The sequence below is a fragment of the Scyliorhinus canicula genome, chromosome 16 (genome assembly GCF_902713615.1).
Source record: "Scyliorhinus canicula chromosome 16, sScyCan1.1, whole genome shotgun sequence".
Taxonomy (NCBI): Eukaryota; Metazoa; Chordata; class Chondrichthyes; order Carcharhiniformes; family Scyliorhinidae; genus Scyliorhinus; species Scyliorhinus canicula.
The window spans coordinates 1359885-1374087 of record NC_052161.1 but is presented as its reverse complement, the minus strand read 5'-3'; the positions used below and the strand labels follow the sequence as shown (position 1 = coordinate 1374087).

The 14203-nt window shown below is 55.6% G+C and overlaps 1 protein-coding gene across 6 annotated transcripts in view; it reads right to left on the bottom strand.

Moving 5' to 3' along the window:
- The window catches only part of stn1 (STN1 subunit of CST complex), a 31914-nt gene extending 20893 nt beyond the window's left edge, over positions 1–11021 (bottom strand). For all 6 annotated transcript variants that reach the window (XM_038773293.1, XM_038773297.1, XM_038773295.1 and 3 more), the window contains exon 1: positions 10853–11021. In XM_038773293.1, coding sequence (XP_038629221.1) covers positions 10853–11003 — 151 coding nt within the window. In that variant the 5' untranslated portion in view covers positions 11004–11021. The remainder of the gene's footprint in view (positions 1–10852) is intronic.
- Between the last annotated feature and the right edge of the window lie 3182 nt (positions 11022–14203).

Below are 14203 nucleotides of genomic sequence, written 5' to 3'. Positions count from 1 at the left end.
GGCGGTGGTGCTGGGTTTGGGTCTGGCCCAGGTGGTGCTGGGTTTGGGTCTGGCCCAGGCGGTGCTGGGTTTGGGTTGTGGCCCAGGCGGTGGTGCTGGGTTTGGGCTGTGGCCCAGGCGGTGGTGCTGGGTTTGGACTGTGGCCCAAGCGGTGGTGCTGGGTTTGGGTCTGGCCCAGGCGGTGGTGCTGGGTTTGGGCTGCGGCCCAGGTGGTGCTGGGTTTGGGTTGCGGCCCAGGCGGTGGTGCTGGGTTTGGGCTGCGGCCCAGGCGGTGCTGGGTTTGGGTCTGGCCCAGGTGGTGCTGGGTTTGGGTCTGGCCCAGGCGGTGCTGGGTTTGGGCTGCGGCCCAGGCGGTGCTGGGTTTGGGCTGTGGCCCAGACGGTGGTGCTGGGTTTGGGCTGTGGCCCAGGCGGTGCTGGGTTTGGGCTGTGGCCCAGGTGGTGCTGGGTTTGGGCTGTGGCCCAGGTGGTGCTGGGTTTGGGTCTGCCCAGGCGGTGGTGCTGGGTTTGGGCTGTGGCCCAGGCGGTGGTGCTGGGTTTGGGCTGCGGCCCAGGTGGTGCTGGGTTTGGGTTGCGGCCCAGGCGGTGGTGCTGGGTTTGGGTTGTGGCCCAGGCGGTGCTGGGTTTGGGTCTGGCCCAAGCGGTGGTGCTGGGTTTGGGCTGCGGCCCAGGCGGTGGTGCTGGGTTTGGGTTGTGGCCCAGGCGGTGCTGGGTTTGGGTCTGGCCCAGGCGGTGCTGGGTTTGGGTCTGGCCCAGGCGGTGGTGCTGGGTTTGGGCTGTGGCCCAGGCGGTGCTGGGTTTGGGTCTGGCCCAGGCGGTGGTGCTGGGTTTGGGTTGTGGCCCAGGCGGTGGTGCTGGGTTTGGGTCTGGCCCAGGCGGTGCTGGGTTTGGGTCTGGCCCAGGCGGTGCTGGGTTTGGGCTGTGGCCCAGGTGGTGCTGGGTTTGGGCTGCGGCCCAGGCGGCGGTGCTGGGTTTGGGCTGCGGCCCAGGCGGTGGTGCTGGGTTTGGGTCTGGCCCAGGTGGTGGTGCTGGGTTTGGGCTGCGGCCCAGGCGGTGGTGCTGGGTTTGGGTCTGGCCCAGGCGGTGGTGCTGGGTTTGGGCTGTGGCCCAGGCGGTGCTGGGTTTGGGTTGTGGCCCAGGCGGTGGTGCTGGGTTTGGGTTGTGGCCCAGGCGGTGCTGGGTTTGGGCTGCGGCCCAGGCGGTGGTGCTGGGTTTGGGTCTGGCCCAGGTGGTGGTGCTGGGTTTGGGCTGCGGCCCAGGCGGTGGTGCTGGGTTTGGGTCTGGCCCAGGCGGTGGTGCTGGGTTTGGGCTGTGGCCCAGGCGGTGCTGGGTTTGGGTTGTGGCCCAGGCGGTGGTGCTGGGTTTGGGCTGTGGCCCAGGCGGTGCTGGGTTTGGGTTGTGGCCCAGGCGGTGGTGCTGGGTTTGGACTGTGGCCCAAGCGGTGCTGGGTTTGGGCTGCGGCCCAGGTGGTGCTGGGTTTGGGTTGTGGCCCAGGCGGTGGTGCTGGGTTTGGGCTGCGGACCAGGCGGTGCTGGGTTTGGGTCTGGCCCAGGCGGTGCTGGGTTTGGGTCTGGCCCAGGTGGTGCTGGGTTTGGGCTGCGGCCCAGGTGGTGCTGGGTTTGGGCTGCGGCCCAGGCGGTGCTGGGTTTGGGTCTGGCCCAGGTGGTGCTGGGTTTGGGCTGCGGCCCAGGCGGTGCTGGGTTTGGGTTGTGGCCCAGGCGGTGCTGGGTTTGGGCTATGGCCCAGGTGGTGCTGGGTTTGGGTCTGGCCCAGGCGGTGCTGGGTTTGGGGTGTGGCCCAGACGGTGCTGGGTTTGGGTCTGGCCCAGGTGGTGCTGGGTTTGGGCTGCGGCCCAGGCGGTGCTGGGTTTGGGCTGTGGCCCAGGCGGTGCTGGGTTTGGGCTGCGGCCCAGGCGGTGGTGCTGGGTTTGGGCTGCGGCCCAGGCGGGGCTGGGTTTGGGTTGTGGCCCAGGCGGTGCTGGGTTTGGGTTGTGGCCCAGGCGGTGGTGCTGGGTTTGGGTCTGGCCCAGGCGGTGGTGCTGGGTTTGGGCTGCGGCCCAGGCGGTGGTGCTGGGTTTGGGTTGTGGCCCATGCGGTGGTGCTGGGTTTGGGTCTGGCCCAGGTGGTGTTGGGTTTGGGCTGTGGCCCAGGCGGTGGTGCTGGGTTTGGGTTGTGGCCCAGGCGGTGGTGGGTTTGGGTTGTGGCCCAGGTGGTGCTGGGATTGGGTCTGGCCCAGGTGGTGCTGGGTTTGGGCTGTGGCCCAGGTGGTGCTGGGTTTGGGCTGTGGCCCAGGTGGTGCTGGGTTTGGGCTGCGGCCCAGGCGGTGGTGCTGGGTTTGGGCTGTGGCCCAGGTGGTGCTGGGTTTGGGCTGTGGCCCAGGCGGTGCTGGGTTTGGGTTGTGGCCCAGGTGGTGCTGGGTTTGGGCTGCGGCCCAGGCGGTGCTGGGTTTGGGCTGTGGCCCAGGTGGTGCTGGGTTTGGGTTGTGGCCCAGGCGGTGCTGGGTTTGGGCTGCGGCCCAGGCGGTGCTGGGTTTGGGTTGTGGCCCAGGCGGTGCTGGGTTTGGGCTGCGGCCCAGGCGGTGCTGGGTTTGGGCTGTGGCCCAGGCGGTGGTGCTGGGTTTGGGTCTGGCCCAGGTGGTGCTGGGTTTGGGTCTGGCCCAGGCGGTGCTGGGTTTGGGTTGTGGCCCAGGCGGTGGTGCTGGGTTTGGGCTGTGGCCCAGGCGGTGGTGCTGGGTTTGGACTGTGGCCCAAGCGGTGGTGCTGGGTTTGGGTCTGGCCCAGGCGGTGGTGCTGGGTTTGGGCTGCGGCCCAGGTGGTGCTGGGTTTGGGTTGCGGCCCAGGCGGTGGTGCTGGGTTTGGGCTGCAGCCCAGGCGGTGCTGGGTTTGGGTCTGGCCCAGGTGGTGCTGGGTTTGGGTCTGGCCCAGGCGGTGCTGGGTTTGGGCTGCGGCCCAGGCGGTGCTGGGTTTGGGCTGTGGCCCAGACGGTGGTGCTGGGTTTGGGCTGTGGCCCAGGTGGTGCTGGGTTTGGGCTGTGGCCCAGGTGGTGCTGGGTTTGGGTCTGCCCAGGCGGTGGTGCTGGGTTTGGGCTGTGGCCCAGGCGGTGGTGCTGGGTTTGGGCTGCGGCCCAGGTGGTGCTGGGTTTGGGTTGCGGCCCAGGCGGTGGTGCTGGGTTTGGGCTGTGGCCCAGGCGGTGGTGCTGGGTTTGGGTCTGGCCCAGGTGGTGCTGGGTTTGGGTCTGGCCCAGGCGGTGCTGGGTTTGGGTTGTGGCCCAGGCGGTGGTGCTGGGTTTGGGCTGTGGCCCAGGCGGTGGTGCTGGGTTTGGACTGTGGCCCAAGCGGTGGTGCTGGGTTTGGGTCTGGCCCAGGCGGTGGTGCTGGGTTTGGGCTGCGGCCCAGGTGGTGCTGGGTTTGGGTTGCGGCCCAGGCGGTGGTGCTGGGTTTGGGCTGCGGCCCAGGCGGTGCTGGGTTTGGGTCTGGCCCAGGTGGTGCTGGGTTTGGGTCTGGCCCAGGCGGTGCTGGGTTTGGGCTGCGGCCCAGGCGGTGCTGGGTTTGGGCTGTGGCCCAGACGGTGGTGCTGGGTTTGGGCTGTGGCCCAGGCAGTGCTGGGTTTGGGCTGTGGCCCAGGTGGTGCTGGGTTTGGGCTGTGGCCCAGGTGGTGCTGGGTTTGGGTCTGCCCAGGCGGTGGTGCTGGGTTTGGGCTGTGGCCCAGGCGGTGGTGCTGGGTTTGGGCTGCGGCCCAGGTGGTGCTGGGTTTGGGTCTGCCCAGGCGGTGCTGGGTTTGGGTTGTGGCCCAGGCGGTGGTGCTGGGTTTGGGCTGCGGCCCAGGTGGTGCTGGGTTTGGGTTGCGGCCCAGGCGGTGGTGCTGGGTTTGGGTTGTGGCCCAGGCGGTGCTGGGTTTGGGTCTGGCCCAAGCGGTGGTGCTGGGTTTGGGCTGCGGCCCAGGCGGTGGTGCTGGGTTTGGGTTGTGGCCCAGGCGGTGCTGGGTTTGGGTCTGGCCCAGGCGGTGCTGGGTTTGGGTCTGGCCCAGGCGGTGGTGCTGGGTTTGGGCTGTGGCCCAGGCGGTGCTGGGTTTGGGTCTGGCCCAGGCGGTGGTGCTGGGTTTGGGTTGTGGCCCAGGCGGTGGTGCTGGGTTTGGGTCTGGCCCAGGCGGTGCTGGGTTTGGGTCTGGCCCAGGCGGTGCTGGGTTTGGGCTGTGGCCCAGGTGGTGCTGGGTTTGGGCTGCGGCCCAGGCGGCGGTGCTGGGTTTGGGCTGCGGCCCAGGCGGTGCTGGGTTTGGGCTGCGGCCCAGGTGGTGCTGGGTTTGGGCTGCGGCCCAGGTGGTGCTGGGTTTGGGTTGTGGCCCAGGCGGTGCTGGGTTTGGGTCTGGCCCAGGCGGTGGTGCTGGGTTTGGGCTGCGGCCCAGGCGGTGATGCTGGGTTTGGGTCTGGCCCAGGCGGTGGTGCTGGGTTTGGGTCTGGCCCAGGCGGTGGTGCTGGGTTTGGGCTGTGGCCCAGGTGGTGGTGCTGGGTTTGGGCTGTGGCCCAGGCGGTGGTGCTGGGTTTGGGCTGTGGCCCAGGCGGTGCTGGGTTTGGGCTGCGGCCCAGGTGGTGCTGGGTTTGGGTCTGGCCCAGGCGGTGGTGCTGGGTTTGGGTCTGGCCCAGGCGGTGGTGCTGGGTTTGGGCTGCGGCCCAGGCGGTGGTGCTGGGTTTGGGTTGTGGCCCAGGCGGCGGTGCTGGGTTTGGGCTGCGGCCCAGGTGGTGCTGGGTTTGGGCTGCGGCCCAGGCGGTGGTGCTGGGTTTGGGCTGTGGCCCAGGCGGTGGTGCTGGGTTTGGGCTGTGGCCCAGGCGGTGCTGGGTTTGGGCTGCGGCCCAGGTGGTGCTGGGTTTGGGCTGCGGCCCAGGTGGTGCTGGGTTTGGGTTGTGGCCCAGGCGGTGCTGGGTTTGGGTCTGGCCCAGGCGGTGGTGCTGGGTTTGGGCTGCGGCCCAGGCGGTGATGCTGGGTTTGGGTCTGGCCCAGGCGGTGGTGCTGGGTTTGGGTCTGGCCCAGGCGGTGGTGCTGGGTTTGGGCTGTGGCCCAGGTGGTGGTGCTGGGTTTGGGCTGTGGCCCAGGCGGTGGTGCTGGGTTTGGGCTGTGGCCCAGGCGGTGCTGGGTTTGGGCTGCGGCCCAGGTGGTGCTGGGTTTGGGTCTGGCCCAGGCGGTGGTGCTGGGTTTGGGTCTGGCCCAGGCGGTGGTGCTGGGTTTGGGCTGCGGCCCAGGCGGTGGTGCTGGGTTTGGGTTGTGGCCCAGGCGGTGGTGCTGGGTTTGGGTCTGGCCCAGGTGGTGGTGCTGGGTTTGGGTTGTGGCCCAGGTGGTGCTGGGTTTGGGCTGCGGCCCAGGCGGTGCAGACTCACCGGCGCCACCTCCCCTTGTTTGGAAAGGCTGACGCACTTGGAACAATAACAATTAGGACCCACCCAGCCATCGAGGAACCCACCCCTAATTGGCCGGTATCGATCAGAGTGATTGAGACCCTATTGATCCATTGGATCCTAAGTTAACCCCGCGTAAAAGGGCGTGAAAGAGAAAAAGGATAAGAAGCCCTGCGCACGAGGGATCAATCTCTTTTGGGACCAGCCTGTGCCCACATCAATCGCAGCATAACGACCAGCCAAGTTCAAGACTCGCGATCGCTACCTGAGAGAGACGAGCCGCAGCCGAGACGAACCTGACGACTTCCAGCCGAAACACGTGGGGACTCAGATAAAGGCCTTATCTACCTGCACAGAGCCGGTCACCCAGAAGTTAAGCAAACGTCATCTTAGTTGATAGATGTAGTTTAATAAGTAGCCGCGTGTATCATTGCACAGAGAGATAAGTCTTGTGTTCAATAATAAACTGTCCTTTGAACTAACATACTGGTTGTGTGCTCATTTGATCAATACAAGAAACATACTTGCTGCTTGTAGTTTGATAATAAAAGTGGCACCAGGAATCGCAGTGGCGTTGCCCGGCTCGACCTCCTCGCACCTGACGACGTGGTCTATGTTCGTAATTTTACTGACGGCGCTCGCTAGCTCTCTGGGATTGTCGTCCGTCAATCAGGGCCTGCGTCTTACCAGGTTCGTGGGCAGTTTATGCAGCAGCACCTGGATCATACCCGCTCCCGGCAGTCTGTCCTTTGTGAGACGTCTTCCCCGGATCCTCAGTTTTCTCATGAAGCCGACATGCCAGGCATCCTTCAGTTAAGTGGATAATTGGAGCACATTCTGGGGAAGGTGGGACCTGTACAAACAGGACGGTTTGCACCTGAACCAGAGGGGCACCAATATCCTGGGAGGAAAATTTGCTACGGCTCTTCGGGAGGGTTCAAACTAATTTGTCAGGGGGCTGGGAAAACGAGTTGTAGTCCGGAAGCCAGTGTTGAGAGTAGTGAGGTACTGAGGAGGGTGTCAAGGCCGCAGGAGTGTGCCGGCAAACAGAAAGGTGGGTTGAAGTGTGACTACTTTAATGCAAGGAGCATTCGGAATAAGGTAGGTGAACTAGGAGCGTGGATTGGTACTTGGGACTACGATGTTGTGGCCATTACGGAGACATGGTTAAAACATGGTTTGGATCAGTAATTGGCTAGCTGAAAGAAGACAGAGGGTGGTGGTTGATGGCAAATGTTCATCCTGGAGTTCAGTTACCAGTGGTGTACCGCAAGGATCTGTTTTGGGGCCACTGCTGTTTGTCATTTTTATAAATGACCTGGAAGAGGGTGTAGAAGGATGGGTTAGTAAATTTGCAGATGACACGAAGGTCGGTGGAGTTGTGGATAGTGCTGAAGGATGTTATAGGATACAGAGGGACATAGATAAGCTGCAGAGCTGGGCTGAGAGGTGGCAGATGGAGTTTAATGCGGAAAAGTGTGAGGTGGTTCACTTTGGAAGGAGTAACAGGAATGCAGAGTACTGGGCTAATGGCAAGATTCTTGGTAGTGTAGATGAACAGAGAGATCTCGGCATCCAGGTACATAAATCCCTGAAAGTTGCCACCCAGGTTAATAGGGCTGTTAAGAAGGCATATGGTGTGCTAGCCTTTATAAGCAGGGGGATTGAGTTTGGAGCCACAAGGTCATGCTGCAGCTGTACATAACTCTGGTGCGGCCGCACCTGGAGTACTGCGTGCAGTTCTGGTCACCACATTATAGGAAGGATGTGGAAGCTTTGGAAAGGGTTCAGAGGAGATTTACTAGGATGTTGCCTGGTATGGAGGGAAGGTCTTACGAGGAAAGGCTCAGGGAATTGAGGTTGTTTTCGTTAGAGAGGAGAAGGCTGAGAGGTGACTTAATAGAGACATATAAGATAGTCAGAGGGTTAGATAGGGTGGACAGTGAGAGTCTTTTTCCTCGGATGGTGATGACCAACACGAGAGGACATAGCTTTAAATTGAGGGGTGGTAGATATAGGACAGATATCAGAGGCAGTTTCTTTACTCAGAGAGTAGTAGGGGTGTGGAACGCCCTGCCTGCAACAGTAGTAGACTTGCCAACTTTAAGGGCATTTAAGTGGTCACTGGATAGACATATGGATGAAAATGGAATAGTGTAGGTCAGATAGGCTTCAGATGGTTTCACAGGTCGGCGCAACATCGAGGGCCGAAGGGCCCGTACTGCGCTGTAGTGTTCTATGTTCTAAAACAGGGACAGGAATGGTTGTTGAAAGTTCCGGGGTATAGATGTTTCAGTAAGAGTAGGGAAGGTAGTAAAAGAGGTGGAGGAGTAGCATTGTTAATCAAGGATAGTTTAATGGCTGCAGAAAGGCAGTTCAAGGGGGATCTGCCTACTGAGGCCGAAGTTAGAAATAGGAAAGGAGCGGTCACATTGTTAGGAATTTTCTATAGGCCCCCAAATAGTAATAGAGATGTTGAGAAAGAAATTGCAAAGCAGATTATGGATAGGTGTGGAGGTCTCAGGGTAGTTGTCAGAGGTGCCTTTAACTTTCCGAATATTGATTGGAATTTCTGTAGGTCGAACAGTTCGGATGGGGCAGTTTTTGTACAGTGTGTGCAGGAGGGTTTCCTGACACAATATGTGGATAGGCCGACAAGAGGGGGGGCACATTGGATTTGGTACTGGGTAATGAACCGGGCCAAGTGTTAAATTTGTTTGTGGGAGAGCACTTTGGAGATAGTGACCACAATTCGGTGTCCTTGACAGGTATGTCCCTGTCAGGCAGGGAGGAAATGGCTGTGTGAGGGAACCATGGTTCACAAAAGAGATTGAATGTCTTGTCAAGAGAAAAAAGGAAGCGTATGTAAGGATGAGAAAACAAGGTTCAGTTGGGTCGCTTTAGGGTTACAAGGTAATCATATGTGAACAAGGTGATCAAGGGTTAATCCTAGGGTTACAAGGGTGATCATTTGTGGGCAGCACGGTAGCATGGTGGTTAGCATAAATGCTTCACAGCTCCAGGGTCCCAGGTTCGGTTTCCGGCTGGGTCACTGTCTGTGCGGAGTCTGCACGTCCTCCCCGTGTGTGCGTGGGTTTCCTCCGGGTGCTCCGGTTTCCTCCCACAGTCCAAAGATGTGCGGATTAGGTGGATTGGCCATGCTAAATTGCCCGTAGTGTCCTAAAAAGTAAGGTTGGGGGGGGGGTTGTTGGGTTACGGGTATAAGGTGGATACATGGGTTCGAGTAGGGTGATCATTGCTCGGCACAACATCGAGGGCCGAAGGGCCTGTTCTGTACTGTTCTATGTTCTAAGGTAGCAAGGAATGAGCTTAAAAAAAAAGGCTTAGAAGAGCTTGGAGGGGGCATGAGAAGTCCTTGGCAGGTCAGATCAAGGAAAACCCCAAGGCTTTTTACTCTGATGTGAGGAATAAAAGAATGACCAGGGTGAGGATAGGGCCGGTCAAGGACAGTAGTGGGAACTTGTGCATGGAGTCAGAAGAAATAGGAGGCATTGAATGAATACTTTCCTTCAGTGTTCACCAAGGAGAGGGGCCATGTTTTTGAGGATGAGAGTGTGATACAGGTGGGTTGGCTGGAGGAGGTAGATATTCTGAGGGAAGATGTATTAGCAATTTTGAAAAACCTGAGGCTCGACAAGTCCCCTGAGCCAGATGGGATATATCCTAGGGATGAGGCAAGGGATGAGATTGCAGAGCCTTTGGCTTTGATCATTGGGTTCTCACTGTCTACGGGGATAGTGCCAGAGGGCTGGAGGGTGGCGAATGTTGTTCCTCTGTTCAAGAAAGGGAATAGGAATGACCCTGGTAATTATAGGCCGGTTAGTCTTACTTCGGTAGTCGGTAAGTTAATGGAAAAGGTCCTGAAGATTAGGATTAATGACCATTTGGAAAGATGCAGCTTAATCCGGGATAGTCAACACGGATTTGTGAAGGGCAAGTCTTACCTCACAAATTTGATTGAATTCTTTGAGGAGGTAACTAAGTGTGTAGATGAAGGTAGAGCAGTTGATGTCATATACATGGATTTCAGTAAGGCGTTTGATAAGGTTCCCCATGGTCGGCTCATGAAGAAAGTAAGGAGGTGTGGGATAGAGGGAAATTTGGCCAATTGGATAAGTAACTGGCTATCACATAGAAGACAGAGGGTGGTGGTGGATGGAAAATTTTCAGACTGGAGACCAGTTACCAGCGGTGTACCACAGGGATCAGTGCTGGGTCCTCTGCTATTTGTGATTTTTAGCAATGACTTGGAGGAGGGGGCTGAAGGGTGGGTCAGTAAATTTGCTGATGACACCAAGATTGGTGGAGTAGTGGATGAGGTGGAGGGCTGTTGTAGGCTGCAGAGACATTGATAGGATGCAGAGCTGGGCCGAAAAATAGCAGATGGAGTTTAACCCTGATAAGTGCGAGGTGATTCATTTTGGTAGAAAAAATTTGAATGCGGATTACAGGGTCAACAGCAGGGTTCTGAGGAATGTGGAGGAACTAGAGATCTTGGGGGTCATGACAACAGATCTCTGAAGGTTGCCACTCAAGTGAAATGAAAAAAAAATGAAATTAAAAATGAAAATCGCTTATTGTCACGAGTAGGCTTCAAATGAAGTTACTGTGAAAAGCCCCTAGTCGCCACATTCCGGCGCCTGTGCGGGGAGGCTGTTACGGGAATCGAACCGTGCTGCTGGCCTGCTTGGTCTGCTTGGTCTGCTTTCAAAGCCAGCGATTTAGCCCTGTGCTAAACAGCCCCCGGATAGAGCGGTGAAGAAGGCCTATAGTGTGTTAGCGTTTATTAACAGGGGGCTTGAGTTTAAGAGCTGTGGGGTTATGCTGCAACTGTACATGACCCTGGTGAGATCACATTTGGAGTATTGTGTGCAGTTCTGGTCACCTCATTCTAAGGATGTGAAAGCATCGGAAAGGGTGCAAAGGAGATTTACCAGGATGCTGCCTGGATTGGAGGGTAGGTCTTATGAGGAAAGGTTGAGGGAGCTAGGGCTTTTCTCATTGGAGCGAAGGAGGATGAGAGGCGACTTAATAGAGGTTTATAAAATGATGAGGGGGATAGATAGAGTGGACGTTGATGGGGACAGTGTAGAGGGAGCTTTACTCTGTATCTAACCCCGGGCTGTACGTGTCCTGGGAGTGTTTGATGGGGACAGTGTAGAGGGAGCTTTACTCTGTATCTAACCCCGTGCTGTACCTGTCCTGGGAGTGTTTGATGGGGACAGTGTAGAGGGAGCTTTACTCTGTATCTAACCCCGTGCTGTACCTGCCCTGGGAGTGTTTGATGGGGGCAGGTAAAGGGAGCTTTACTCTGTATCTAACCCCGTGCTGTACCTGCCCTGGGAGTGTTTGATGGGGGCAGGTAAAGGGAGTTTTACTCTGTATCTAAGCCTCCGCTGGGAATGTCATGCTTGCTTATTTAAATTAACTGTTAATCCAGTGACTCACCTGGTACAGGTTGAGATTTTTTAAGTTCCAGGATGTCCTTGATGTAGAGCTTTGCAAATACTCCATATATTGGGTCTAGACCCCAGAACATGCTGGGCAATGTGTCTTCTGCACTCTCACTCGGCGTTATCACTGAAGTTCCAATATCCATCACACAGCCTGAGATTTCCAACTGCATTTCAACCAACAAAAATCATAAAATTCAGCTCTCAGTGAAATTAAATGTGGCGATTTGGCCATGTACTCACAGTACATCGCCTCACCAAACCTTCACTACTGCGAGATCCAGTATAATGCTTCCTAACAAATAATTTGAAAAGTCAGACGTCAAAGGTAGTGATCTCAGGATTACTACCAGTGCCACGTACTAGTCAGAGTAAAAACGACAGGATGTATCGGATGAATACATGGCTGAAGAGATGGTGTGAGGGGGAGGGTTTCAGATTCCTGGGGAGTTGGGACTGGCTCGGGGGGGAGGTGGGACCCGTACAAACTGGACGGGTTACACCTGGGCAGCACTGGGACTGATTTCTCAGGGGCAGTGTTTGCTACAGTGGCTGGGAAGGGTTTAAATTAAAAAGGTTGGGGCCGGGAACCTATTCAAGGAGTCAGAGGCTGGGAAATCAACAACAAGAACAACAATAGAACGGGGAATAAGGAAAAGTGATTGGCGGAAAAACCAAGGGCCAGATTCAAACAGGCCCACAGTGAAAAATAGTGGGAACGGGGCAAGTAATGTTAAAAAGAGAAGAATTAAGGCTTTGTGCCTTAACGCACGGAGCATTCACAATAAAATGGATGAACTAATTGCACTAGTGGATGTAAATGGGTATGATAAATCGAAATTACGGAGACATGGCTGTAGGGTGACTAGGGATGGGAACTGAATGTCCAGGGGGTATTCAGTATTTAGGAAGGACAGATAAAAAGGAAAATGCGGTGGAGTGGCATTGCTGGTTAAAGAGGAAATTAATGCAACAGTGAGGACAACGTGGAATCTGTGTGGGTAAAGCTGAGAAACACTAAGGGGGAAAAGCGATCATGGGCATCGTATATAGACCTGCAAACTGCAGTGGTGATGTTGAGAATGGCATTACAGGAAATTAAGAGACACATGCGATTAAGGAACATCCATAATTATGGGTGACTTTAATCTGGAAATAGATTGGGTCAATCAAATTAGACAATACCGTAGAGGAGGTATTCCCAGAGTGATACAGGGTGCTTGCCTGGATCAATACGCTGAGGAATCAACTAGAGAACAGGCCATGCCTACGGGGTCTGTCAAATTAGGGTGAGTCAAATTAGTCACAAATTAGAGGAGGAATTTCTGGAGTGTATATGGGATGGTTTCCTGGAACCAATACATTGAGGAACCAACCAGGGAACAGGCCATCTTGGACTGGGTATTGTGGCAATAAGATATAGGAGCAGAATTAGGCCATTCGGCCCATCGAGTCTGCTCCTCCATTCACTCATGGCTGATATTTTTCTCAGCCCCATTCTTCTGTCTTCTCCCCCATAATCCCTGATCCCCTTATTAATCAATGAGAAAGGATTAGTTGGCATTATAATTGTGAGAGAACCCTTGGGGATGAGTGACCATAATATGGTAGAATTCTTTATCAAGGTGGATAGTGAGGTAGTTGATTCTGAGATCAGGGTAATAAAGGTCACTATGATGGGCTGAGACATGAGCTGGCTATGACGGACCGGGGAACATTACTGACAGGAAGGACAGCGGACAGGCAATGGCAGGCAATCAAGGAACGAATAGGTAAACTCCAAAAGTTATTTATTCCTATTTGGTGCAAGAGTAGAAAGGAAACTGTGGTGAAATCACGGTTTACAGGGAAATTAGAGATAGTATTAGATTCAAAGAAGGGGTGTGTAAATAAGTAAGAAAAAGCAATAAACCTGAGGGTTGGGAACAGTTTAAAATTCAGCAAAGGCAGAGCAAGGGATTGATTCAGGGGCAGCACGGTAGCATAGTGGTTAGCACAATTGCTTCACAGCTCCAGGGTCCCAGGTTCGATCCCCGGCTTGGGTCACTGTCTGTGTGGAGTCTGCACGTTCTCCCCGTGTCTGCGTGGGTTTCCTCCGGGTGCTCCGGTTTCCTCCCACAGTCCAAAGATGTGCAGGTTAGGTGGATTGGCCATGCTAAATTGCCCGTAGTGTCCAAAATTGCCTTTAGTGTTGGGTGGGGTTATGGGGATAGTGTGGTGCTGGGTAGGGTGCTCTTGCCAAGAGCCAGTGCAGACTCGATGGGCCGAATGGCCTCCTTCTGCACTGTAAATTCTATGAAAAAGATGGGGAAAATACAATTTGAAACTAAACTAGCGGGGAACATAAAAACTGTAAACGTTTCTATAGTATGTAAAGAAAAAAAGAGTAATAATAACTAATATAGGTCCCTTGCAGTCAGAAACGGGGGAATTCATAACAGGGAACAAGGAAATGGCTGAGGTACTAAATTTGTACTTTGCTTCTATCTTCATAAAGGAAGACATGAATAATGTTCCGGAAGTTCTGAGAAGCACAAGTTTTAGCAAGGAGCTGGAGGAAATTAGTATTAGCAGAGAAATGGTTTTGGGTTACAGATGCACCATAGAAAGCATTCTTTCTGGTTGTATCACAGCTTGGTATGGATCCTGCTCTGCCCAAGACCACAGGAAATTACAAAAGGATGTGAATGTAGCCCAGTCCATCAGGCAAACCAGCCTCCCATCCATTGACTCGATAATTCCCGCTGCCTCGGAAAGGCAGCCAGCATAATTAAGGACCCCACGCACCCCGGACATACTCTCTTCCACCTTCTTCCGTCAGGAAAAAGATACAGAAGTTTGAGGTCACGTACCAACCGACTCAGGATGCTAGAATCTGAAACGAAAGAGAAAATGCTGGAAAATCTCAGCAGGTCAGGCAGCATCCGTAGGGAGAGAAAAGAGCTAACGTGTCGAGTCCGATGACCCTTTGTCAAAGCTAACAGGCAGAGTAAGTGAGAAATATTTACACTGTGGAGTGTGAATACGCAAACTGGAGGAACAACATCTCATTTTATGATTAGGCACGCGACAACCTTCCGGTCTCAACAACGAATTCAACAACTTCAGATGATAGCTCGACCCATTTGTTTTCATCCCTTTTCATTTTAACTGTCTTCTACCATTTCTTTCTTAATATATATTAACCCCCCCCCCCCCACCCCATCTTATCCACCTTTCCTTACCCTTTCTCCTCTTTGCTTTGCCCTTCCCCTCCCCCCACATCTAAAGTTCACCCTCTGAATTTAGTTTCTCTGCTGTTTGGCCTTTCACATCTTTCGTTCTCTCTGGAGACTGCCATTAACAC